Below are 25,371 nucleotides of genomic sequence, written 5' to 3' on the forward strand. Positions count from 1 at the left end.
ATCCCCTTCATACGGGATTGCCATCCACAAAGTGGGTTAGAAGCACACCAGAGCCTCGAACCGTGTTTGCAACACCGTGCTCTTGAACGGCCTAATTTCTTTCATTTGTTGCCAAGTCCTGCAATGGTAAGGCTAGAAGGGACAAGGGCATTCATGTAGGTAGGCGAGCTTTGTAGGCTCGATCGATTGCCACATAGATAATTCGTTCAAGGTAGAAACTGTCTGCTTCATCCAATCCCATTGTAGTCTTGCTTCGCTTTCGTGAAAAGCTGTGTCACGACCTTGTTGGCAGCAGGATCAGGTGTTGGGGCGAAGCCCGAGCTCAAACCCGGGCTGTGGTGATTGTGGACACTCCAGGCGGCGTCTTGCTCTCTCTGCTGGCCAAAGAGCTCTCTTAGCGAAAGCTGGCGGCCCATGGGGACGCTGTCCTCCTCCCGGTCAGCTGCCTCTGCACCGTTCCTCTGGACGGGGTCCCTGGCCTGTCTGCTGTCGGCGGCCTGCTTTGCCAGCACGCGGATCTTGCCGGCCGTCTCGACTCGGTTATTCGCTGTAGAGGAGGGTGGCGGCTCGGAAAAGACCCACAAGCCGTAGACGACATTATTGTCCTGGAGAATAACATACTCATCCGTAATCTCCATGTCGGCGTCGCTCGTAAGCTCAATCCTAAAATTGTCCAAGCCCCGTCTATTTAAGATGATGACGGAGAAGCGGTTGGCGCCTGTTGGGCTAGGGGCGAGCTCACAGACGAAGAGGGTGCCTTCAACGCCGCTCTTTTCCCAGAGTGCCGAATCCTGGGAGAAGGTGTAGACGACGGCATAGTGAGCGATGTGCTGAACGGAGACGACCTCGGGATAATGGCGACGGAGCACAGCGAGGTTGAGCTCTTCGTTGGAGCGCGGCGGTGGCGGAGGAAGATCAATGGGTAGTGGGGCATCCGTCTCGTAGTCAGACGGCTGTGGTTGCGGGTGGTGGGGAGGACGGGGCTTTGCTTTGTGAGGCGGCGGTGCCATCTTCACCTTCTCAAATGTCTTCCAAGGTCGTGTCCCTGGTAACAGTGGAGAGAATGCTGGGGTTACGAAGTAGAGTGCTTGCAGGGGCTTGAAGAGCTTCTGCCAGCGTGGAAAGAGCGTCGCAAAGGGCATAGAAAGAAGTCGGCACCTCGGAGCTAGGTCAGGAGCCCGGGCCATACCAATCACGTGCGCACCACCAGTGGACCTGTGATCCCCGCGACCAGCGTCATCGCGCCAGAGGCAATTCACTCGTCATCGCCGCCTGCATATAGTCGATAGACTCGCCAACAGTGAATGTAGCAGGTGCTTTCGCTTCTCGCTCGCTCATCCACGCTGGGGCCATGGACTAAACACATCTCCGTTGATAACACATCACCCCGCCATGCCTTCGTCCGAAAATGGCACGAGCTCGTCGACAGATCTGCTCGAGGCCAGGATTCCCGGGGCATTCCCTGGTGTCAGCCGTCTCTCCATCTCAACCCACCAAACCCTCTCCCAGGCTTTGCATGCAAGAAGAGCCGAATACACGAAACCTCGAAATGTCCGCATCAAGATCGGAACGTGGAATGTCGCCGCGCTGAAGGGGACCGAGAAGGATGTTGCGGGGTGGTTTGTTGGCGGTAAGGGCGTCGAGGAGTCAATCGCGGGGTTCGGTATAGGAAACCCAACATCAAAAAGTGACAAGTCGCGAGAAAATGTTGCGGAACAGGAAGCCCGGAGCTTTAAGTATGGCCCGACAATCCCTAAGCACGATGACGGCGCAGTCCCGGGAGAGGACGAGATCGGGCTGTATGCATTGGGCCTACAGGAGATCGTCGATATATCGTCCCCGGCCGAGGCTCTCCGTCCCTACACGGACCCCACTGTCTCAAACAGATTCAAGAGCTCCCTTGAGGAGGCTCTCCCTGATGGGTATCAGCTAGTGGCCGAGCAGCAGCTGGTCGGGTTGCTCCTCCTGATCTACGCTTCGCCCGCCGTTCATCCACACGTGAATTCTGTGAGCACAACCAGCGTGGGCACTGGCTTGATGGGCTATATGGGAAACAAAGGGGCAGTGACCACAAGAATAGTTCTGGGGGAAACAACCCGGCTTGTCTTCATTAATGCTCACCTTGCCGCTGGCGCCGACAGGGCAGCTTTAGAGAGGAGGAATTGGGATGCTTCACAAATCTCAAGTCGGACTCGTTTCGACTCTATCGTTGATGGGATGGGTGTTTCGCAAGTTTCGGGCGAATGCCTGGGAGAAGAAGATTTCGCCTTTTGGTTTGGCGACCTCAATTATCGCCTGGAGGGCATGCCTGGAGATGATGTACGGCGGCTGCTCACGCGGCACACGAGAGACCTAGATCCTCCTGATTCTGAAGGACCCTTCTCCACTTCATCCAAATCTAGCGATTCAAGCGCATCATCAATAGCCCCACCATCAGATTTCTCGAACCCAAAGGGCCCTGACCTGAACGCCGTTCCTTTACCTCCTGAACTCGATCCAGCTTCCTTGCAGACTACCATATCCTCACTTCTACCGCACGATGAATTGCGACAGCAGCAGAGAGCGGGGAAAGCCTTTCACGATGGATGGAATGAGGGTCCAATTCAATTCCTACCGTCTTACAAGTACGATGTTGGGAAAGTGGGCGTGTTTGACTCTAGCGAAAAGAAGCGGTGTCCAAGCTGGTGTGATCGCATTCTTTACAGAACAAGAGCAGCCAAGCTTCGACACGAAACTAAAGAGAGAGAACAAGAACAAGCGAGAATAATGGATGAGGAGATGAAATCCAAAGGCATAGATCATGCTGGCGACGATGAAGAAGTGCTTTACGATTACGATCCAGATACCGATGGCGACACTTATGATGAATATGATGAGAACCCAGAACCAGAACCAGAGGCTGTGTTAACAAAAGAAGGATTTCAGGATGAAATTCTCCTTGAGTATTATTCTGCTCACATGCGTGTGCTGTCGTCCGACCACAAGCCTTTGGACGCGGTGTTTGGCCTCAAATACGACGCTGTAATCCCAGAATTGAAAGCGGCCATCCACCAGGAAGTTGCGCGAGAGCTTGATCGACAAGAGAATGAAGGAAGGCCGACAATCACCGTTGTTGTCGATCGCCCTGCCGGAAGTGCGTCCCTTGAAAATAAAGACACGCCGGACACCAACTATGACGGCGTAGATTTTGGTGACGTTCAGTTCGCCAAGCCAAAACGGCGGAATATCACCATTGCCAATACCGGAAGGGTGCCAGCTACGTTCGGGTTCACGGATCGTCCAGTGGAGGAAGGCCAATCTCCAGGGACTTTTCCACCCTGGCTGTCAGTCACCTTCGATAAACAACCGGATAAGCCCGACAAATCCTCAACTGACACTCTCCATCAACAGTATACGCTCGACCCTGCAGATGTTCTCAATATCGAACTTAGGTTGAAGATCGAAATGATTGACCTCGTGCGGAATTTGAATGAAGGCACTGCTACTCTCGAAGACATACTCGTCCTGCGTGTCCACGATGGCCGCGATCACTTTTTGCCCATCAGAGGTCACTGGCTGCAATCCGCCTTCGCTCGGTCCATTAATAAGCTGATTAGAATCCCAGAGGGTGGCATCCGCAAGCTCCAGCATCAGAAGCCGGCTTGTGACGAAGGGGTAAAGTGGTCGGCGCCACGCGAGTTGTTTCGGCTGACGGAAGCCATAGAAGACCTGACTGAGCGAACGCTCGCGGACTGGGATATGACCGGCCATGGCAGTGACAGGGCACCGTGGCAGCACAATGCTGGCTGGCCCTTTACAAAGGACGCTCGATACCCTGCAGACAGTGCCCTTGAAACTACACTCGCAAACGTGTATGAAGTGCTCGATTGCGATCATTCCTTCGACAAGGCATTCGGCCTCGAGGTTACACCCATGCAGAGACTGGAGGTCTTAGCAGAGACACTCCTGGAATTCCTCAAAAGCCTCCAAGATGGGATCGTGACGCAGGACATTTGGAGGCAACTCGAGGACGGCATCGTAGGGCGAGAAAAATCGAAACAGCAGCTGTCGGCAGATGAAGAAAGACTCTGGACCCTCGAGGTGCTCTCTTCTACCCCTAACCACAACGTCTCCTTTGTTCTAATAACATCAATGCTACAACGGGTCGCAAACGAAATCGCTAATGCCTCCAAGCCCGACCCCAAGACGCCACGATCAAGTGTCGACTTGCCGGCTTCCCCGCAAGTGTCAATCAGACGGAGGACCTTGAGCAAGGTTCCTGATGTAGCGATACGGCAACTCATCAAGCGGAATTATGCCACTTTATTCGCAGATGCAATGTTTAGGGCAGCGGACACAGACAAAATGAAAGACAAGGAGAAGGCGGTCCGGAAAGAGAGGATGATTAGGATATTAGAGTTATTTCTGAAAGAGGAAGACGATTCCTAGAGGTGATAAATAATAGAAGTTGGATGCTGCACGACAGCTCGGTCCTCTATTAGAATGGAGAGCATGAATCTTGCAATACCTTCCTAATGTAATTTTTAGCCCTCTCATCACGTGCTAAATTAGCCCGTTTCATTCTCACACTCGGCTACCCCACTACCCCGCCACAGCGAGGCAAATTGGTGGGGGCCATCAGCCCTACGAAAATTCTTTAGCCTCTCAATCACCGATCAAAAGTTCCTATTCCATGTGGGCTGTTGAGTATCTTCGCGATGACTGACAAAATCCGAATACTGGTCGTGGGAAACGGCGGCCGCGAACACGCAATTGCATGGAAATTGGCCCAATCTCCACGCGTGGAGCACATGTACGTCGTTCCCGGAAATGGAGGAACCGCACAGCTGGACAAGGTTACAAACGTGTCGAGCATTAAGCAAGAAGACTTCCCTGCGCTTGTAGAATTCGCAAAGGAGAACCGTGTCAACCTTCTCATCCCGGGTCCTGAGGCGCCTCTTGTAGCCGGCATTGTAGATTATTTCAAGGACAATGCTGAGACAATCCGCTGCTTTGGCCCTAGTGAGGCGGCAGCACGCATGGAAGGCTCCAAGACTTTTTCCAAGGATTTCATGAAGCGTCACTCCATTCCGACAGCCGCCTATGAGAATTTCTCTTCATATGAGAGAGCCTCCGAATACCTCTCAAACGTATCGCACTCCGTAGTCATCAAAGCCTCCGGACTCGCCGCAGGCAAGGGCGTCATAATCCCACAAACAAAAGAAGAGGCACATGCCGCATTGAAGGAAATCATGCTGGATAAGGAATTCGGTACGGCGGGCGACGAAGTTGTTATTGAAGAATTCCTGGACGGTGATGAACTGAGTATCTTGAGCTTCAGCGATGGTACCACAATTAGGAGTTTACCGCCCGCGCAGGACCACAAGAGAATCGGGGACGGCGATACAGGGCCAAATACTGGGGGTATGGGGACGTATGCACCAACCAGGATTGCACCGAAGGATGTGGTGAATAGAATTCACGACGAGATATTGCAACCTACTATTGATGGGATGAAGGCGGATGGTTTCCCGTTCATAGGTCTGCTCTTCACGGGCTTGATGATGACAAACAGTGGGCCGAAGGTGCTGGAGTATAATGTCCGCTTCGGGGATCCGGAAACGCAGAGCTTGTTGCCGCTTATGGAGACCGATCTTGCCGATGTGATGCTTGCATGCACTAATGGAATGCTAGCCGGGACGGAGGTCAGGATTTCGTCAAAGTCGGCAGTAACAGTTGTAGTTGCCGCTGGAGGATATCCTGGGTCATATGCCAAGGGAGCGGTGATGAAGGTGGATGCAGTGCCAGAAGGTAAGGAGCTGCCGTTGCGCTTTCAAACGAGTAGGACCGACTGACATTGATCTAGACGTCGTACTATTCCATGCTGGAACTGCGTTTGCTGAGAACACATTGAAGACTTCTGGCGGTAGAGTGATCGCTTCCACCGGTATAGCAGACACGTTAGAGGAAGCCGTCAAGAAGGCATACACGGGCGTGAACTGCATCTACTTTGAAGGCATGCAATTCCGCAAGGATATCGCGGGCCGGGCCGTAACAAGATGATTCAATGACGTACAGGGGTTAGGTCGTTCAGGGGAATAGAAGAGCCAAACGAGGTTTTTGTGGGAAAGGGGAACCTTTGTAAGAAAAAGCATTTGGTGTTGATATAAATAATCATATTTTCGATGATACCCCCTTATTCTTCTCCCCAACGCCCCACTCCTTTTCAAACTCGTCATCCCACGGCAATCTTGCTTTTCGGTGCTGTGGCAGCACAGGCGCGTTCACTTTGTGATGCTCGACCGTGCAGTAGGTGACCCTGCCGTCCAGAGACGTCATTTTTCCCTGGATCATTGCCATTTGCTTGCCTATTGAGACAACTTTAGAGCTTAGGCGGACAGTGGTGCCTATAGGTACTGCTTTAAGGTAAGAAATGTTAAGAGTTCTTGACACGCCTCCCATAAATCTACATGGCCATGTCAGGAAGAAAACTTCAGTAAGGACACTTCGACTCACTCCCAATATCCTGGTTTAGCTACAGGGCACAATGCTGTCGTGGTCGCCATGTCTAATGCTCACATTGCTCACATTAGTCATCGATACTCCTGATCTAACTATTGAGGGAGAGCTCACCGAATATAACTCCAGCCGCGCCACCATGCATTACGTCTTCCGTCCAACCTATAGTCAGCCCTGCGTCTTAAGCTGCCGAAAGGGCTGACTCACCATTAAGATTCGAAAAGTTTGGAGACATGCACAGTTCGAATATGACCGACCCATCCAACCCAGCATCAACAAGCTTGAGGCTATTCATGACCTCGCGGTCGTAGTCCTGGACTGATGATTAGCGTAACGGAAATGGCTACTTGCTCTATTTTGCTCACAGTGTGATCCGTGGGCCGCTGGGCTGCAAGGAGTTGATATCGGTCGAACATGGCCTGGACAGCCGCCATGGCTTTCCTTCGACCCTCGTCCGTGGTGACCATGGCTGAACGACTGCTAGTTCAGTCGAATGGAGGATGGAGTTGAAAGGGGAACGAGATGTACGGGAAGTGTTGTAGAAACATCTTGACATTCATACGTACATGAAAGGATGGGCGGAGCTGCACGGATTGATTCATTGCCTCGGCTGGTGATGGACACACCACCCATGGACAGCTACACCTCCAGATCCCCTGAGCTTCCTTTTGTTTGGAAACAAGCAACACAAGCAATCCAGCACTCACGTAAAGCCAGCCTTAGGCGTCGCGGTTGGCGTTTCGCATCAGCCTCCTGGCCACGCCATCTCACGCTTTTTCATGGAAGCGGCAATCTTTGACGGGGCGCCCCAATATTGTTTTGGCGTAGGCAAGTCGTTGGCCGACAGCTATTTGAACGGTCTCCAATCGAGCCCTTATGAATGGCAGTGCGCTCAGCTGCGTCGTGCGAGATAGTACCTCTCCACTGCTCTCTCTTTCATCATCGTCGTCATCATCGATGGATGTCTAGGGCTGGCCTGATTTCTGCAATTCGCATACATAATTCACCTGGGCATTTAACCGTCACGAGAGCCACTACATCGCCAACAGCAACAATTGCCGCCAGTTTCTGTCCACGACCATGTCTGCGTCTGCGTCTGCTCCGGTACCAGCGCGCCTTCGCAAGAAGGTGCTGAGGGTATTGTTCATATCCCTTCTGCTCGACCTGGTACGCCATCCGCTAACACTCTGTGTCTGTCTGTGTCTGTTTCTGCTGACCGTGGCCAGATATCCTTCACCTTTATTCTCCCGCTCTTTCCGCAACTGCTCGAGTTCTATCGTGACCACGAAGCGTCCCGAGGCGGCAGCTCCGACACGCTCCTGGGCCGCATCCTTGCCGGCCTCAATGCGTACAAACACTCGTTCGCGAAGCCCATCAATGACCGCTACGACATCGTGCTGTTAGGCGGGGCCCTGGGTTCCCTTTTCTCCTTTCTCCAGGCGGTTGCGTCACCCATCATCGGCACGCTGTCAGACAAATACGGCCGCCGGACCGCGTTGCTGTGGTCCATGGTGGGCAACGTGCTGTCGGTTGCGCTGTGGGTGGCCGCGACGGATTTCCGTACCTTCCTCGCCAGTCGCGTCGTGGGCGGCCTTAGCGAGGGCAATGTCCAACTTGCCATGGCTATTGCGACCGACATCAGCGATGAGACGCAACGCGGGGCGACAATGGCCCTTGTTGGTGTGTGCTTCAGCATTGCCTTCACCTTTGGCCCTGCGCTGGGTGCTTGGCTCTCAACTATCACGTCCATTGCGGCGAACCCCTTCGCTTCTGCTGCCGCGTTCTCGCTGTTCCTGATCGTGACTGAGACCGTCTACCTGTATTTCTGTCTCCCAGAGACGCTCCCGACTGCACCCAGCACCACCACTAATGGCTCTGCGAAGATAGACGCAGCACCGAAGCCAAGGGTTCGAACGAATTCGCATACTTTGCTGAACGCAACGCACTTCATGTTCATCCTATTTTTCTCCGGTATGGAGTTCTCTTTGCCGTTTATGACGTACGATCTCTTTTCCTACGGATCTTCCCAAAGCGGAAAACTTCTTGGTTTCATTGGTCTTATTGCTTCTCTCTTACAGGGAAGCGTCGTCCGACGCATGCACCCCTTAAAAGTGGTGCAGATGGGCGTCATAAGCTGCACAATTGCCTTCGTCCTACTAGGGCGAGTGGAGTCGCAAAGAGGGCTATATGCGGCCGCTGCGCTGTTAGCTGTGACGAGCGCGACAGTGGTCACTGGGCTGAACAGCTTGAGCTCTTTTGAGGCGAGCGCGGGGGAGCGGGGGAATAAGCTTGGAAATCATAGAAGCTTTGGTAGGCTGAAGCTCTCCCAATCTTCAATATTTACTCACTTCTTAACCAGGTCAAATCGGCCGCTCCCTTGGGCCTCTAATATTCTGTTCACTATATTGGTGGGCTGGACGTGAGACAGCCTACGCGGCTGGAGCTGCGGGCATGGTTGCCGTCTGCGGTTTGGTGTTTGGAGGTCTGAAAGTCCCTCCGGGAACAGAGACGGTACGGAGAGCAAAGTCAACTTGAGGATGTTTTGTCTGGTTTTTTTGGCCAATGAAACTAGACCTCCAAACTGCATTGTCTACAAGTACTTTTCATACCAAAAAGGTAGTCTCCAGGATAGAAATAGAGAACAGCAGATCTGATTCTGCCCCCAGTCTCAGTGACGGTTCCCAGCATGTAACGCCAACCATAAGATGCTGTAGTACAATAGGTTACACGGCTTTCTCCCGCTGAAAGCCCAAAATATGTGCTCCATCGCCCCGTTGCAACGTAATCCTAAATGTCTGGCGTCCATCACCTCTTCTTATGGAATTTCTTCGATTCTGCGCAGCTGTTAGCATCTGTAGCAAGTAATCGCCAGCCTTATTCCCGTCAGCATACCGGCGGCCGTCCTTTTCTTCTTCGGCGGCGCTTTGCCTCTGCTCTTAGCAATCTGCATATGCTCCAACCAATCCTCCTCCTTCTCATCGAGAATCTCATACTGCGGGTAAAGCCGCCGAAGGTGCTTGGTTGTACCTATCCGCGGCGGGTAATACGATGCGACAGATTCACCCTTTAGGCGTTCATGGAGAATTCGGGTGCCCAGGCGCAGTCGGTCTGGGTTGAATGTGTTGGAGAAGATGCGGCACTGGACCTAAGCATGGTGAATATGGACAGATTCGGCTGGACGGGGGTTGAGGCCAGCATACCTTCATGAGGTCCAAGATTCGCGACCGGAGAACCGCCATTGTGCGGAGGGGCAATGGGACAGTACCCTTCCAAAGTTGGAATGCGTTGTGAAGGTGGAGGAAGAGGTTGTCGCGACAAATATGTGTCTTGGCGCGCTAGTGCAGATCAGGCATGGCCATGGCCACCGCCTCATCCTCATACTTTTTTCCCAGAGCCAAGAACAAGAACTTCACCTGCCCAGGTGTGCACAACCTCCAGGGCCTGGACCGCCAACCGCGCGTCAAGATGGCAGAAAAGAGGCAGAGGCCGTACGATGGCCGCAGTGACAGCTCTTACCGGCACCGTGACCACGGCCATGGCCAGCCATATCACAAGAAGCATAAACCGAACACCTTCAACCAACACTCAACACTTGCCCCTCGTCCTCGTGACCGAGATCCCACCACAGGATTTAGCAATGTACCCCGAAATAGCCACCAAGGGCCCAAGCACACTACTAAAAAAAGCGAGATAGCAAATCCAATTCTGGAACATTTCGAGCGTCTTCCCGATCCGAGCAAGTGTGAGCCCTGCAAGCTGGCCGCTTCGGAGACACAGAATGGTCTGCTAGCGCTCCTACACCAGCTCGAGCAAGAGGAAGAAGGCAATGGGGGTGACCAAGATATCTTGTACCATGCCCGGGAGTTGCGCAATCGTCTTTCTACCCGAGCAAAGGATTCGCCCGCCTCCAAGACGATGCAAAAGTTGGAACAGAGGTATCCTTGTAAAGCGAAATACGTAACTATTCCCACCTACGTTGCCAGGAAGATCGAATTAGCCAAAGATCTACCCCCACTTCCCCCCGTCATAGAGCCTTATTTGAAGGAAGCCGTTTTCACCCACAAGTCTCTCAATTCGGATCCAAGTGTCACCGAGAAACTCAACTACGAGCGCCTCGAGTTCCTTGGAGATGCCTACATTGAGATCATATCTTCTCGTCTTATTTACAACCGCTTCGCCCACCTTGAAAGCGGAAAGCAAGCCCAGCTTCGAGAATCTCTCGTGAAGAACGAGACCTTGGCACTATTATCCAATGCCTACGGTCTCGGTGATCGAATTGCGCACGTGGGCCACTTGCAGCACGACAAAGGGTGGACCAAGATATTGGCCGATGTGTTTGAGGCGTACGTTGCAGCCATAATCCTTTCGGATCCTGACAATGGCTTTAAGACGGCGGAGAACTGGCTAGCCGAATTGTGGGCTGTGCAGTTGCTAGAGTACAAAGAGAAACCCCTTGAAGATCCGAATGCAAGAGAAGAGATTAGGAAACTGCTTGGTGGGAAGGGCATCGCACTTGACTATCGTATGGAGAGAGACATGGAGCAGACTCATGGCGTGCAGAGGTTCTTCATGGGGTTGTACTTGACGGGATGGGGTTATGAAGACCAATGGTTGGGTAGCGGTGAGGGTCAGAATAAAGCCCAGGCGTCCATCCACGCTGCTATGGATGCATTGAAGAACAACCGAACTCTAATCGAAGACGGGCTAAGGCAAAAATTAGAGATGTATCCACAATTAAAAGAAAAACTAGAGGGAAGTAAGCAGAAGGGGCAGGAGGGTAGGGGCGTGGGTGCCATCCAGGAAGAGCAAAGAACGACCAACACTGGGAAGGTTGACGAGGAGTGGGAAAGTGGGAGGCGTGACCAGATCAAAGACACGGATGACGTTTCCCAGGGAAGGAAGGAGAAGAAAAAGAAAGGAAAAAGAATGTAGAGAAGTCGGTCTATGATTTTAGCGCTTCATAATAGCGAAGGGTATGTACTCGACCACGGTCTCACTACCCTTAGCTGTCTTCACTTAGGCAGACACGCCTAAATCGGTGCAGATGGTAAGCGCCACAGTGTCCAAGAAACATAAGCGGCATCCGCCCTCCGCAAAGTATCGTCCCTAATAATACCTTCACATAGGTGGGAAACTGTTCACATATTTCGGGTGGTAACCGTCGTGCACTTGAAACATGAAGAATGCATTTTGAACCTTTAAATGCTAGATTTGGAGTTTGGTAACAAGTTTTCATTCCCAAGCAGATCTCACGTATAGCTAGCTGTTCCACAATTGCCTCATGGAAAGGCACATTGAGCCCTTCTCAGAAGCTACTACATCTGCTTCAACCTCTGCTTGCTAAGGTCTCCTCATCACTACAACAATTGCGAACATATAATGTCCTCTGTCGCCGCAATCCGTCCGAGGTGGCAGGCCACGTCTTGGGATGTAAACCCCGCTCTCTGGTCCTGACTTGACCTCGGAACAATTCCGATGGAAATCTAAACATCACATCCTTCTTGAATGTCTAACTGGCTTCACAAATCACCCCCATCCTAGAAAAATTCTGCTTTAAAATTCTGCAACTGACCTCTACCTACTTGGAGTCAGGATGAACATCGCTGTCGCTAGTACCGCTGTTGCGGGCATGTCTGCGCTTGGAGCCTATCTCAATGCTAAGTATCATATAGGTCAAGACCTTAGGGCAAGAAAGAGGAAACAGGAGGCTATGAATTGGTACCAAAACCTTAGTGCGCTATCTCTCATAGATCTTTATCTTTCCATCATTTAACTCCGGCAGCCAAACAAAATCGCCTTTCTCTCTGGTATGCTTTCGCCAACCAGGCGGACAAGTACCCCGACCATCTCTGTATCTGGTCACGAGAACAAATGTACTCGTGGAAAGAGACGCATGATCGCGCGGTGCAGTGGGCTCAGTTCTTCCTGTCCAATGGTGTACAGCCCGGAGATATGGTCGCCACCTATCTAATGAATTCGGCGGATTTCCTCGTAATATGGTTGGCGCTTTGGTGCATTGGATGCGCACCTGCGATGCTAAATTACCACCTCAAAGGGGCATCTCTTATCCATTGTTTGAAGATTAGTGGCGTGAAAGTGGTGCTCGTGGATCCGGACAAAGAGTGCCAGAAGAGGATTGAGGGAAGCAGACAGGAGATTGAGGAAGAGCTGGCTATTACTGCATTTTGTATTAATGATGAATTGAAGAAGAAGGTTGAGACCAGCTCAGTCGTTGTTCCCAACGATTCTTATCGGGATTCTGTTACTGGTCCTTCCCCTACCTGTCTGCTCTACACAAGTGGAACTACAGGACTCCCCAAAGCCGGAATGTATACGGTCGCCCGTTTTCACGAACGTGGAAACCCAAACAATCTCAGTTATTACCAGAAGCCTGGGCCTGGTGGCGATCGATGGTACTGCAGCATGCCTCTTTTCCACGGTACCGGTGGTTTATCTTGCGTCGGCGCTCTAACCTCGGGCATGAGCGTCGCAGTTGGCAGAAAGTTCTCCGTCTCGAATTTCTGGAACGACATTCACGATTCCGAAGCAACGTTCTTTGTGTACGTCGGTGAAGCAGCTCGCTACCTGCTCATGGCTCCTCCACATCCCTTAGATCGGAAACATCCCCGACTCAGAGCTATGTACGGGAATGGAATGAGACCGGACGTATGGGCTAAGTTCAAAGACCGGTTCGATGTTCCCGAGGTTATCGAGTTCTTTAACTCTACTGAAGGCGTCTTTGGATTGGTAGTTCACAGTACTGGCCCTTTTACAGCCAATGCTGTCGGGCATCATGGGGCACTACTCCGACGAACATTTCACGATGTATATGTCCCTGTTGCCATTGACCCGGAGAGCGGTGCCGTCTTGCGAGATCCCAATACTGGGTTAGCCAAACGGAACAGCTACAATGAAGGAGGGGAAATACTAGTCGGCATCCCAAATGAGTCCATATTTGCAGGGTATTACAACAACCCCGAGGCTACCGCGAAGAAGTTTGAAAGAGATGTATTCAAGAAAGGTGATCTTTTCTTCCGAACTGGCGATGCCTTACGCAGAGATGACGATGGACGCTGGTTCTTCCTCGACAGACTTGGCGATACTTTCCGGTGGAAATCCGAGAACGTCTCCACCGCCGAGGTATCCCAGATCCTAGGTCGATTTCCCGGCATAGCTGAAGCCAATGTGTATGGGGTTCTCGTACCGAATCATGATGGAAGAGCCGGGTGTGTGGCCTTGAGACTGGAAGAAGACCTTTCACATTTCGATTTCAATGCTTTCCTAATATATGCCCGCGACCGGCTGCCGAAGTATGCGGTGCCAGTCTTCATCAGACTGGTAGCGCAGAGTAGCAAAACCGATAACAATAAGCAAAATAAAGCACCGTTGCGGGAAGAAGGAATAGAGATTGAAAGGTTTGGGGAACAAGTTTCAGGTGGCCACGAGGATACAGTTCTCTGGATTCACCCGGGTAATGATCAGTACGAGAAATTTGATAGAGTGTCTCTAGAATCTTTAAAGACAGGACGCGTGCTTCTGTAAATAAAAGATGGTCTAATCTCCCTTATCGATCGCTACCGAGAATAGTTAGCTCGTACCCTGTCCAATGCAAGGCTTCGTACATGGTCACACAACTTTCACTTGAAGAGCTTCGATATTGGCCCGTGAACTCGACGTCGCTCAAAAAGCTTTCCGTCTAAAGTTTCGGCGGTATGTAGTACTATGGTAAATTCCTACAAAATGGAAGTTATTTCCACAAAGCAGAGGTTGCTTGCACCTAATTGTTAGCATAGGAGTTAATCGCTCTTGCACAGAAATTCGCTGCCTCTTCCTAAAAAGCCAATTGACTAGCAGGAGCTTGGTGAATGAATCCGAAGGGGGAGTTATATGCCTAAGGAATCAATGCTACCCCCGCAACTAATTGACCCTCACCATCCTTATCTCATCAGCCTCACCAGCATCATAGTCGCGATAGGAGAATATGCAGGTGTTTATCTCCCACAATCAACCTCATCAGCCTCATCAAATTCGTCAAACTCATGCTGGTAATAGAAGAGTATGTGGAGGCACAGGCCGGTAGTCACGTGTGCAAGCAGGTAGAGAGTGTATGAGGAATATGTGTAGGCCGTACAAATACTCTATAACCAAGTGGCAAGACAAAAAAGTAAATTACATGACACCGTGTAAAGAGGGGGAGTTCCATAAACCCCATTACACGTTCCCCTTAGAGGGGAAGCGCTTTTCTAGTGGAACGAAAAACATCATTGATGACAGGGCCTTTTCGAGATAGGTGCAATTCTATGTATAACATTACCTGCCACCTTCCGTCTGATCATTAGTATATAAATCCTACTAGCTCAGTCTTAGATGAACATTATAAAGACCACCCCTAATGTCAGAACAATACCACCGACATCCCACCTCTGTAGCCTTGCACCTTCACCAGCAGACCCAGTGAATAATGGCTTTCCAATCGAAGTCTGGCTGGCCTCGAGCGTCTTCGTGGCTGCCGGACTAGTTTCCTTACCGCCGATACTGAAGAATGCGGAACTAGTCTTGTCGGTGATGACGACTATAGTCGGCACACCGCTAGCGGGTAATGAAATGACTGTTCCATTCACAGTAATAGCTCCTCCAGGTGTCAGTGTTTTACCGCTGACAATGTAACTCGTCCCCGCCCCTAAGGCAGTAGTGTAAACATTTCCGCCTACCGTCAGAGGTGGAGGAGTTACCAGAGCTACGGAATTTGAAAGTGTAGAAGTAGCACCATTTACAACGATAAGTGATGGTGAAGGTCCCAGAGCTAGGGTAGTTCCATCTAATGCTATCGTGCCTCCTAGCGTGAGAGTCTGTCCAGATACGATAGACGCCGAATCTCCTTGGTTGCCTGTAAGAGCCGTATCTCCAACGGTCAAGGCTGGTGGCGGAGTCACAGTCGCTCTAGCAACTGTGGACGTGTCACCGTTTACCACGATGAAGGAAGCCGAAGGCTCAAGAGCGATTGTAGTTCCAGAAATAGTGATAGTGTCCCCTGGATTCAGCGTTTGAGTGCCGATTGCAAAGGCAAAAGATCCCGTTGCTGTTATGGGGCTGTTGCCGACTGTGATAACAGGTGCCAATGTAGGTGCTAGTGTCTCTACTTTTCCTGGTGCCAAGGAAGAAGAGGCTTCTGGTTTCCCTGGCGCGGCGGACGACTGCGCTGGCTGGACCACGCTGACAGGTGGAAGTGGAGCCGGACTATTCGAAGACACCTGAGCTGGCTCCGCTGTCGTTGTCGCTGGGCCACTCCCGTAATCGGTCGTAGTCTCCGTCAAGAAATGTACGCCGGACACTGCAATTAGAGGCAAAGGAAACGAAAGCGCGCAGCTCTTTAACACCCCCTCATTGGGCATTTCTTCCGCTAGATTCGTATGGAAATATTCTTCAAGTTTCGGGGAGTAAACGATTCCCCTGGGGTCATTAGGATCCGTGGTGACCTTTCCTGGAAGTAAAGAAGATGGGATGGGCGGGTGCGGTGGCAGAGTGATGACGGCTCCGGTTTCTGTCGAGCATATACCCTTCGTAGAAAGGGTGCCGGACCACGAGACGAGAGAATCGTAATCTGCCCACATGGTTGGATATGCCCTGGAAGCGATCAGCTTGGCAACTGTTGATAGTTAAAGATTTGACGAACACTTCGACGGTCCCACCTCCAAAGCTAGTCACCACTGTTGTCCTCGTCCCGGCGCTATTGGTAGGAGGCAGCTCGATGCCTATCGGAAGCTCATTGTAGATTGTGGTGGTGGTACTCTGATTCGTGCCATTGATAATATGAACACTAACAGTAGCGGCGATAATCGTAGTCGAAGGGATGAATGAATACCAGTCGAGCATCGACCCGACAGGGTAATCGAACCCGCATTTTTTAGTTGGACATGTACCGTTCGCATTCGCGGTAGGGAAAGGTGGTGGTGTTGTGAGTGCTGGAGAGATGTTAGAGATGTCGAAACGTTATGGTGAATGGGGCCAAACTGACTTGCTGCAGAAGCGGAATCGAATAGCGCAAACACAAGAGGAAAGAGGAGTAACGACTGAGTAAACATGGTAAATGAAAAACTATTAAGATACTCAAAGACCTATGCAAGTCACACTCCGTGCCGCTCACGTACGGCGGGCAGCAGTATCTCCAATTAATATACATTTCCACGAGTTCCCACCAACAACTAAAATCTCAAGCCTGACTCGCAGTTTGATTAGCTCCCTGCTCAGTGAGCTTGGTTGACAAGGTAAACGTACCTTTTGCGTTGTTGTGAAACTTTCGGTTAAAGCGTGGAGCCAATCGTAGGGTTGATTGTTTTCTTGGAAGGCTGAAGCGCCCCTTGGTTGCATGCAGGCTGCAGCCGCACTGCCGGGCGGGTATAAAATTGGGCTTCGCTGCGGCTACGCATCGCCTCTTTGGAAAGAACATGTGGAACCACGCTTATGAGGCGGAGGATACATATTGACGCATCGAGATGTTGGTGCCGTCCGCTCTACACGAAAGAGAGCTGGAACGGAGAGCGAAGAACGGAAGGGGAAGCTAACATCATCCTGAGCCGAGCTGGTTTCTGGTCGGTAATGTCCGTCTCAATGTTGGAACCCTCGGCGGGGCGTAAGTTTGTGAGAGTCTGTGACCACCTAAGATCCACGTCAGCCTGAGGTACTCGACTGAACAGCTCGATTGGATAGAATTTGTTAAATTCATGGTACACGGACCTCCAGACCTTGTCTAGTAAGACGAAAGCGGGAATCGGGCACATATAAGCTCTCGTGCGAGATACACCAAGATGCTGACACAAAGAGTGCGGCTGTAGCAATTCGGCATTCTAATTAGCGTAGGCTTTCACGAACTCCGACGTGTCTGATTGCCCCGTGGCGTACTGTCGAAGAAACAGGTCACCTCTGACCGATCTCGCGCTTTCAGGAGACTCTGGAAAGCATCGCTAGTGTTCATGCGTCTCGCCGAACGCTCTTCAAGATCCTTTACGTCTTCCTTGTGCATCGTGGTAACCCGGTCTAGCATCTTGAGCGCCTGCCGGCCAACTTCGCTTTCGACAATACCTCGAATGGTGTTCCGAGGAAAATGACTAGTAGTAGAGTAGTAGTAGAATTAGTGAAAGTACTTAAAGGGTAGTAAAAGAAGGCTAAAGAGATGTTTGTGCAAGTAATAGAGATAAGGAAGAGGGTACTAAGGGAAACGCCTCCTTCTACACTAACCAGTTATGAGCGACCTGGCGATAACATTTTTGAATTAAGGGAGGTGGAAGGAGGCTAAAGAGCTGTTTGTGTAAGCGATGGAGATGAGAAAGAGGATGCTTGGGGAGGAGCATGCAGACGCGCTGACCAGCATGGCTAACCTAGCACACACGTGGAAACCCCAAAGCCGGGATGAAGAAGCTATCTCATCGATGGAAAAGTGCTTTGAGCGACGGATGCGGATCCTTGGCCCTCATCACCCTGACACACAGAGTCTTCGCTAGAAGCTCTAAACAGGTGGCAAATAGACAATTTAGGAGATTTTTTGGCCGGTTTTATCTTAACCTATCACATGCTCGATCTCCAGGTCTAGTTTTAGAAGCTAGATAAGCTTGCTCAAACGTCTCTATAGAGAATATAACGCAGTTCTCATCAATACTGAGCCTCGCAACGATTCCTTAAAGGTATAGGTCTTGTGCTGCTCTTGTTTGGAGTGTATAAAGCTAATGCACTTGCAGAACAGGTGAAACTGCGTAAGCATGCTTACTATTGTTACGAGTGATGAGAATAGCTTGGCACTAAATTTCACTACTACAGACAGGGAGGACGGCTGACCCGCTCCTGCCACAGGGTTGTGAGGTAGCGAAGTCTGTAGGTGCTTTCAGAGAGTTGAATTCTTGACCGGAAGCATGGCCAAGGTTGGGTTGGGTCGCAAGGGAGGTTCCGGGACTGAGTGTCAGCCCAGTTGCCAAGACTTTACACAACTACAGGTCTAACAACCACTGAAAGCAAATTACACGGTGATAACTACGTGGAGCTTGCGGGATTGTTTCGCTCTAGCCGAGGTTCATGATCTTTAAGTGATGATACCGGCCTGCGTGGTGACCTTGGATGAATTTGCGCGCCACAGCAGATACAAGGCTGATGATAGTATCCTAGCATTGTAGTAAGGCTCCGAGTCTCGGATAAGGTCCCCTTATAATTAATATGTGTGGTAAGAGCTTGGTAGTGGTATTGTAGTGAAGAAATACTGTCATGCTATAAAAGAAGGCTCTTCGTAATTAGCAACAATGCGAACGTAATGTTTAGGTAGGAAGGGTCCTAGATGTTTTAGAGTAGTTACCGCACAGGATTTATATAGAATTATAGTTAATGTTAGGGTGTGCTTAGACTCTGAGTTGCTGGAAGTCAAAGTACCCTTAATATCTCTCGGTACGGTGAGTTTTACTCCATGTAGGGAGGCGCGCTAGGGCTTGACTACGAAATTGTCCTAAACAATATTAGATAGCTCCTTAATTAGCAGTATAGTTAAACGTAAATTGGGTACCTTAACCTAAATTTTTCAACTTTAACAATGTGGTCCTCTCCGTTGCACCAGTCACGCGAGACTTATGATCGTTTTATCCCGCTCGCTCCTCGCAGGAATCGTGGACGTATTTACGTTAACACCTTAGCAAGCTCCATCTTTGTGGATCTGCTCTTAAAAGGTAGCTATCGTAAAGCAGAGCTCTCAGTACATCAAGCAGGCCTAAAAATGGGTCACTGAAGTATAAAAATATATAGCTAGTTGAGACTGTGGAGACTGTTCTTAGGGCCCCCAAAATTCCTATAATTAAGGGGGTAGTGGGTTAGATCTAGATATGAGATATTCTACAATCTCTTTAAATTCCTAGTTCTGTCTTAAATTGATCATCGTATAGCGCATCTGCAATGTCGTCAGGGAAGTAGTTTAAATGTATAACCCCATTTTCAAAATTCTACTGTAAGTTAAGTCTTCTAGTGCAGAAATGTATATATTAAAAAGATGCAGCCACAAGATCCTAAATAGCTAATAGAAGTACTTAACTCACAGATCCTCTAAGCATCTAAACAATAGCAGAGTAGCAAGTATTGTAATTGCTATTGTCGTGCGCCTAGTTATAGTGCTTGCTCTGTACAGATATTTTTCACCGCAAAAAGCACTCTATGCAAGCTGGAAAACTCAAAACCTACACCGTCAGTGTTGCAGGACAGGCCTAGCAAGATGAAGAGCCGGCAGTAGTGGTACGTCGTAGCGGATTATAAATTTGATATGCATACACACCGGTATAGATGTGTAGCTACTCGCAACCTCAGAATCAAGTCCGTCCTGCTAACTTCGTTTATTTTTTTCTATCCACCTCTTTGTAGACTAAAGTCCTAGTTCAATGGCCATTTATGTGGAGGAGTTACAGAAAGGCAAGCTGTAGTCATTGTAATCAAATAATGACATAGGATAAGAAAGGGTTTAACATTTATAATAAGCTTTCCGCATCACTGTTTTAAGGTTGAACTTAACAGAAAGTACAGTTAGCGTAGCGTCCCTCCCAGCGTGCCGAGACACTCTCCGTGCCGAGACGGATCAGGGTACTTTAACTTTAAGCAACTTGATTTCTGCGCAGACGTTTGTATATACCACAATTCTATATAAACCATATACTGTAGCTATTTATAAATATCTAAGACCCCTTTTATCTAAAGATTACGTTGGTATTGTTTGTCTTTACGTTTAAGTTAGAAAGAACCTTTTTTTACTTAAAATAATACTTCTTTGTGTCACAACTATGTTACTGCTACCCAACCCCTAAGTACCCTAAGGGCTTGGCACGGGGTATATAAACTCCTCAGCTTCCGTACCTCTGCCTCTGACCCTAAGGTTTACTCTCTCTCTTGTGGCTCTGCCATACTCCCTCTATCCTGTATTCCCTCTCTGTGCCTTGTGCTTCCTGCTCCATACCTCTCACACTTTGCTGCAGCAACACTATTAAGCTTTTACTACTTATAATACTTATAAAGAGGTCTTATCTTACCATAAGAGGTTTATAATAGCCTAGTAGTTTCTTATTAGCCTTGTGTCTACTGTCGCGCAAATTTATGTAGGGCTACCACCCTAGTTAGTACTTCTAACTAGAATAATTACTAATTCTAGCTAGTGAGAAACTGTTACAAGGATGCTACTGACAAGAGGTTAAGAGCTTAAAGAGGAGCGTTGACAAATTGCTGGGTATAGTATGAGGTGAAGGTAAAGATGTTGCCTGAAGAAAGGGAGCTAGGCAGGTTTACAAAAGTATTTAAATAGAGTGGTTAAGCTACGGTGTAAGGCTTGTGCGCAAACTTTTTAAGAAGGGTTTATAGAGCATCTTAGAAAGGATACATAAGACATCTTAAGAAGACTTCCTTTAAAGGGAGGACCAGACTTTAGTCCTGTGACTGTATAATTCAGAACCCTACTTAACTCTACCTATCATGACGCGATGTGGCTTCGTGGAATGAAGGGAATTAATGTGCGATAGTAATGAGGATGTTGTGCGGTGCCAAATGACATGTGAATAACACGGTTCCAAACCTGCCGGCCAATTGCGTCATCTGTCGTTTGAAGAAAAACACGAAGGATTTCTTCTTACGCTAGCGTTGGTTGAAAGTGGTGGAGACTCAGTAATTATGGTTTGATTGGAATTCGGCGTAGCATCCCTTCCTCATTCATCCCTTGCTTTTTTTTAAACCTTAATTCACTGCGATCGAGATCGAGAGAGCTTAGCAACAGTAGCAAATGTAATTGAAGTATTGAAATTAGAGTGACACGCATTTCATCTGTGAAAATGAAAGAATCTCCAGTAGTCTAGTAATTAATAAGATGGATAAACGTAGGCCGCGTTCTCAAGATGGCCCAACGTGTTTGGCGACATCATAATATCGGCAGAAAACGAGAAGTGGTGGTCATATCACGAATCCCGTTCAGGTCACTCAATTTAGATGTAAAATCAACCAATAATTGTGTGATGTTGGCTGTGTAATACTAGTGGTTGGATGTACGAAAATTTAGTCTCTAGAATTCGTTACTAGAATCAGGGAGCGTGTTAAGGGAATTCCTAGTTCTCCTCTAAAGCTAGGTTTTGAGGTCCTGTACATCTAACACTGATACCTTGCTAAATATGAGCCAGGTCGATATATCTACTACTAATTCCTTGCGCTACAGACGGTTCGAGGAACGACAAGTAACAACAACAAAGGAACTCTTTCAAGACAAATGAAACACTACAAAATACGACTCCTCAAAACATAGGGTGCGGAGGAGAGAATTACAAGAAACAGACCAAAAATCACTCTCCATATTACCAATTACCTTTCACTTCACTCCACTCAACCAACGCAATTACTTTCAGATGTATCTCATCTTCTTCGCCGTGGCGAGACATACGGTTACGAAGAGCGCGATAGCTCCAAGAATACCAAAAAACCACCCATAACCGCCTACTTCAGAGGACTGGCCAGGGATATGAACGTTCATGCCAAAAAGACCACAGACAAGGTTCAAAGGGACCAGAATAGTGGCAATGACCGTAACTTTGCCAAGCGTAATGTTGGACTGATTCCCTTGGATGACCTGATCGACCGAAATTTGTGCCAAATAATTGGAATGACTCCTGCTCAGTATTTTCTCGAAGTGTCCCAAATTTGACATCATGGTAACGACGTGATCCTGGATGTCACTGAGGTATAGTCCTACATCGCCACGAGGTGCTACATTGTAGTTCTCGTTGCAGCGCTTCGCAAAGCCTTTGATGACGTCTGCTTTGCCACCGAGAAGGCGGATCAGCGACATTACTCTCTTGCGGCAGTCGCCGATGCGCTTTAAAATTTCGCGAGAGTCTTCGAGTCGAGCAGTGAAGACCTGATCTTCAATGGCGTCAGTTTCGTGCTCGATGGAACGAAGGACCGGTGCGAAGGTGTCAACGATATCGTCGATAAGTGCGTAGCAGATCCAGTCGCTACTTAGATTGATGTAGTCCCGGAGACGCCCGATACGCTTACGGACATTAGCGGTGTGTGGGCTTTCAGTAAAGGTGAAAGTGAGGAGGCCCTCTTTGAACACTATCGCGTAGAAATTGACCGGTTCAAGGTAGCTTTCCGATTCCTTGTCCATTTGATAGAACGAGCGGAAACAGACGAAGTAGTATTGGTGGAACAATTCAACCTTCTCACGTGTCTCCTGGGTGGTAATGTCTTCGCGGGTCAAGGGATGAACCCCGAATGCCTTACAAACAGCGAAAACTTCTTCTTCGCTAGGGTTTACCATATCCAGCCACCAGACACCGCCGTCCATAGGAAGCTCAAACAAGTCGCGGAAATGTTCGCCCGGCATAAGAAGGCCACCGAGCTCGGCAGCGTGGATGGTATCATCGAGTTCGGATGAGAAGAAAGTCCAGCGATTGAGCATAACCTCGGTAACACTACCATGTTTCTCGCTATTGAAGACATGGGAGAGGCCTCCATCGGCAAGCTTTTCCTGAGCAGAGGCACTCGCTCCATCCTTGAGTGGTGTGGCATCGCCGTCCACATTCGGTGTTGCTGTGACGGCCGTTTTGGGTCGCAGGTCGCTGAAAACCTTGGCCTTTGAAAACTGGGAGCTAACACTCTGTTTATGGCGTAGAGATTGAACAATTGGGGTCTTCTCGTGGTACTCTGCCACAAACTCGTCAAGGTCTTCGAAGTCAAATTGGGTTGTCTTCCCTGGGTCCTCTGGAACAGGGAAACACACATCTTCTTCGGCAGAACTATGGGCGGAAGCCACTTCGGCATGGAGATCCTCGGGCCGCTCGTCACTGATGGTTGGGCGACGTCTAGTCCCACCAGAGATGGTCCTGTGGATGGTAAGATCAAGCTCTGATGGCGGGCGGCTATTGATTGTAGCGGCTCGGTCACGGCGGCGGGGGTCTGCGAAAGCATCGACCGAGTTAGGAGGAGACACGGAGCGGGATGAAGTGGAAGATGTTCTTGATCTCGACAAGCGTTCCACGGCGGGATCACGTGGTCGACGGAAAGTGTTCCGGCGTCCAACAGGACTAACAGGAGCTAGGGATCCGCCCCGCCCATAGCCAAGCTCCGGAGAAAGGTAGGAGGCATGTTCATCATCGATGACAGCGTCTTCGAAGTCCCTGGTGGTAACGTTCTGAGACTCCAACGCTTCGTTGACCTGGAGAAGCAGGTTGGGTCTTTCAGGGGAAGAATGGAGGCTCGCAAAAGTAGGCCTTCGTGTGCCAGGACCGGACCCTCCCATGTCTGCTCGGGGTAAGGATGCAGGCTGATGACGGTGGTCATCGAGGTCAGACACGGGAGTGCTGAACCTCGTTTGGGATTTCTCAGATCTCGGAGTGTCAGACATGGTTGCGACTTGACGTGGATGATTCGACTCCGATAACCCGGCCTTATCTAGAGTTCAAGCCAGTTTGATATGATTATTGAGACAGCGACCTCTTGCTGCGCAAGGGCTACGTCGAATCCGGTGAGTCGCTTGTGAGCGCCCACCTCGCTGGTGCGCTCAACTTGACTGAAGGCTTCGCGTAGGGGCTCTCACCCTACACGCAGCCGTGGGTGACGTAGGGCTGGTGGGCCTGTTCTTCCAACACCCCTGCGGCGAGAGGAGGAAGAGGTTTGTGGGAAGACAGCGGTGGACGGATAAGAATGAGAAAGCGATTGCAGACCAGTTATGGAGGCTTCTTGTAGTCGCCTCCGTAGACCCACGCCTTTGGGCCGAGAAGAGGGCGGAGGAAGGAAAACTTGTGGATGTAGAGGCCCGCCAACTTGATGGTTTGGATGTTCAGGACGCCGTGGCGTCGAAGAGCGCTGTGTGTGAGAGAGGGACGACTGACAAGAAAGTCCCGTGGATCGATCAGTACCCGGGGGGTCGATTGGGTAGGGCCGATGGCCGATGTGCAAGTGTGGAAGGACAGGCAGACCAGGAGTACGACAGAGTTCTGAACAAAGAATTGGGCTGTGCGGTTAATTGGGATGTATGGAGTCCAGATGGACGGTGGTGTTGATGCAGGAGGGAGGAAGGGGGAGGACCGGTTGATTTGGGCAAAACCTGTCGGGCCGTCCTGACTCAGCTGCGAAGGCTTTTTTCTTTCAAGTCGCCTGTGGGCGGCCGAGAGTGGGCGGTAATTTCAGCTGAGCAAATATCTGCTGGGCGCTAGCGCAACGGTCGCAGCGAACGCACAGCAGGTATGGAGGCAGCGACAGGTACCTTGGTTGCAAAGGCCATTGTGGCCTTCGAATTGCGGCGATGTCATAGCGGCTTGGCGGTGAATGAGGCTCTGGAGCCCCTGCAGCTCGGGCCGATGCAACGCCGAAGCAATCCCCGTGAAGCCACATCGACAGTCCAGTATGCACGAAGCCAACGCTAGCCTCGAACACCAACGCCAGATCATCACCATGGCGGACCAGCTTCTCGACCAAGTGCGCGATATTGTCGAGGCGCCGATTGTGCGTTTACCCTCCCCCTCTCAATCCTAGAGTGTTGTAGCTTACATTCCCAGGACTATGAAGGCCAGCGCCTTGCTGAGTTGATCACCACCGTGCTACTGGGTGCGTCTGGGGTAAGGCTCCCAAGTCTTCAATGGTGTTTGGCATGCTCACTACTCTAGATATTTGCCTTCTTTATCGGATTCATGACCCAGGACATCAAGCTGACACTCTACATCGGCCTCGCTGGCACCGCCGTCACCTTTCTCGCTGTTGTTCCGCCGTGGCCCTTGTACAACAAGAACCCGGAGTCGTGGCTGTCACCACATGCGACTGTTTCGGGACTGCATATTGATGTGGATGGGAAGAAGGTGGGATAGCCAGCACCGCCGGCATCAA

General features: G+C 50.2%; 12 protein-coding genes across 12 annotated transcripts; 7 read left to right on the plus strand and 5 right to left on the minus strand.

Moving 5' to 3' along the window:
- Window positions 1-227: 227 nt before the first annotated feature.
- BDR25DRAFT_351851 (PH domain-like protein) lies at window positions 228-1,366 on the minus strand (the record flags this gene model as incomplete). The annotated part of the gene is made up of 2 exons (XM_033694926.1): window positions 228-1,215; window positions 1,260-1,366. 2 exons carry the CDS (start codon window positions 1,364-1,366, stop codon window positions 228-230), a joined length of 1,095 nt encoding a protein of 364 aa, XP_033551135.1.
- On the plus strand, window positions 1,262-4,428 carry BDR25DRAFT_281169 (DNase I-like protein; the record flags this gene model as incomplete). The annotated part of the gene is made up of 1 exon (XM_033687868.1): window positions 1,262-4,428. Exon 1 carries the CDS (start codon window positions 1,393-1,395, stop codon window positions 4,426-4,428), a length of 3,036 nt encoding a protein of 1,011 aa, XP_033551136.1. The 5' UTR covers window positions 1,262-1,392.
- Window positions 4,429-4,654: 226 nt separating this feature from the next.
- BDR25DRAFT_281172 (phosphoribosylamine--glycine ligase) lies at window positions 4,655-6,125 on the plus strand. The gene is made up of 2 exons (XM_033687869.1): window positions 4,655-5,790; window positions 5,846-6,125. Exons 1-2 carry the CDS (start codon window positions 4,698-4,700, stop codon window positions 6,040-6,042), a joined length of 1,290 nt encoding a protein of 429 aa, XP_033551137.1. The 5' UTR covers window positions 4,655-4,697; the 3' UTR covers window positions 6,043-6,125.
- BDR25DRAFT_256077 (thioesterase family protein-like protein) lies at window positions 6,121-7,193 on the minus strand. Its single transcript, XM_033686393.1, has 5 exons — window positions 6,864-7,193; window positions 6,706-6,811; window positions 6,613-6,648; window positions 6,496-6,547; window positions 6,121-6,445 (listed from the first exon to the last, which is right to left on the minus strand). The coding sequence occupies exons 1-5, from the start codon at window positions 6,963-6,965 to the stop codon at window positions 6,154-6,156; spliced, it is 588 nt and encodes a 195-aa protein (XP_033551138.1). The 5' UTR covers window positions 6,966-7,193; the 3' UTR covers window positions 6,121-6,153.
- Window positions 7,154-9,161, plus strand: BDR25DRAFT_256079 (MFS general substrate transporter). The gene is made up of 3 exons (XM_033686394.1): window positions 7,154-7,665; window positions 7,725-8,808; window positions 8,858-9,161. The coding sequence occupies exons 1-3, from the start codon at window positions 7,579-7,581 to the stop codon at window positions 9,031-9,033; spliced, it is 1,347 nt and encodes a 448-aa protein (XP_033551139.1). The 5' UTR covers window positions 7,154-7,578; the 3' UTR covers window positions 9,034-9,161.
- BDR25DRAFT_281178 (uncharacterized protein) lies at window positions 9,072-9,776 on the minus strand. The gene is made up of 3 exons (XM_033687870.1): window positions 9,699-9,776; window positions 9,391-9,643; window positions 9,072-9,332 (listed from the first exon to the last, which is right to left on the minus strand). The coding sequence occupies exons 1-3, from the start codon at window positions 9,735-9,737 to the stop codon at window positions 9,304-9,306; spliced, it is 321 nt and encodes a 106-aa protein (XP_033551140.1). The 5' UTR covers window positions 9,738-9,776; the 3' UTR covers window positions 9,072-9,303.
- Window positions 9,777-9,922: 146 nt separating this feature from the next.
- On the plus strand, window positions 9,923-11,602 carry BDR25DRAFT_301710 (ribonuclease III). The gene has a single exon (XM_033689635.1). The coding sequence runs from the start codon at window positions 9,964-9,966 to the stop codon at window positions 11,428-11,430; it is 1,467 nt and encodes a 488-aa protein (XP_033551141.1). The 5' UTR covers window positions 9,923-9,963; the 3' UTR covers window positions 11,431-11,602.
- Window positions 11,603-12,091: 489 nt separating this feature from the next.
- On the plus strand, window positions 12,092-14,040 carry BDR25DRAFT_385772 (acetyl-CoA synthetase-like protein; the record flags this gene model as incomplete). Its single annotated transcript, XM_033697957.1, has 2 exons — window positions 12,092-12,230; window positions 12,281-14,040. 2 exons carry the CDS (start codon window positions 12,092-12,094, stop codon window positions 14,038-14,040), a joined length of 1,899 nt encoding a protein of 632 aa, XP_033551142.1.
- Window positions 14,041-17,323: 3,283 nt separating this feature from the next.
- Window positions 17,324-17,604, minus strand: BDR25DRAFT_120773 (uncharacterized protein). Its single transcript, XM_033683702.1, has one exon. It carries the CDS (start codon window positions 17,537-17,539, stop codon window positions 17,360-17,362), a length of 180 nt encoding a protein of 59 aa, XP_033551143.1. The 5' UTR covers window positions 17,540-17,604; the 3' UTR covers window positions 17,324-17,359.
- A 206-nt stretch (window positions 17,605-17,810) lies between these two features.
- On the plus strand, window positions 17,811-17,987 carry BDR25DRAFT_158597 (uncharacterized protein; the record flags this gene model as incomplete). The annotated part of the gene is made up of 1 exon (XM_033684000.1): window positions 17,811-17,987. A coding segment is annotated over one exon (177 nt), but the record flags the coding sequence as incomplete, so codon positions are not given.
- A 2,987-nt stretch (window positions 17,988-20,974) lies between these two features.
- BDR25DRAFT_351858 (cora-domain-containing protein) lies at window positions 20,975-24,772 on the minus strand (the record flags this gene model as incomplete). The annotated part of the gene is made up of 12 exons (XM_033694927.1): window positions 20,975-21,076; window positions 21,135-21,201; window positions 21,244-21,263; window positions 21,313-21,386; window positions 21,436-21,526; window positions 21,653-21,700; window positions 21,767-21,853; window positions 21,929-23,935; window positions 23,983-24,058; window positions 24,086-24,354; window positions 24,381-24,645; window positions 24,711-24,772. 12 exons carry the CDS (start codon window positions 24,770-24,772, stop codon window positions 20,975-20,977), a joined length of 3,168 nt encoding a protein of 1,055 aa, XP_033551145.1.
- A 170-nt stretch (window positions 24,773-24,942) lies between these two features.
- Window positions 24,943-25,352, plus strand: BDR25DRAFT_215935 (microsomal signal peptidase 12 kDa subunit; the record flags this gene model as incomplete). The annotated part of the gene is made up of 3 exons (XM_033684857.1): window positions 24,943-24,993; window positions 25,047-25,106; window positions 25,155-25,352. The coding sequence occupies 3 exons, from the start codon at window positions 24,943-24,945 to the stop codon at window positions 25,350-25,352; spliced, it is 309 nt and encodes a 102-aa protein (XP_033551146.1).
- Between the last annotated feature and the right edge of the window lie 19 nt (window positions 25,353-25,371).

This window comes from Lindgomyces ingoldianus, assembly GCF_010093535.1.
Source record: "Lindgomyces ingoldianus strain ATCC 200398 unplaced genomic scaffold BDR25scaffold_7, whole genome shotgun sequence".
In the NCBI taxonomy this organism is placed as follows: domain Eukaryota; kingdom Fungi; phylum Ascomycota; class Dothideomycetes; order Pleosporales; family Lindgomycetaceae; genus Lindgomyces; species Lindgomyces ingoldianus.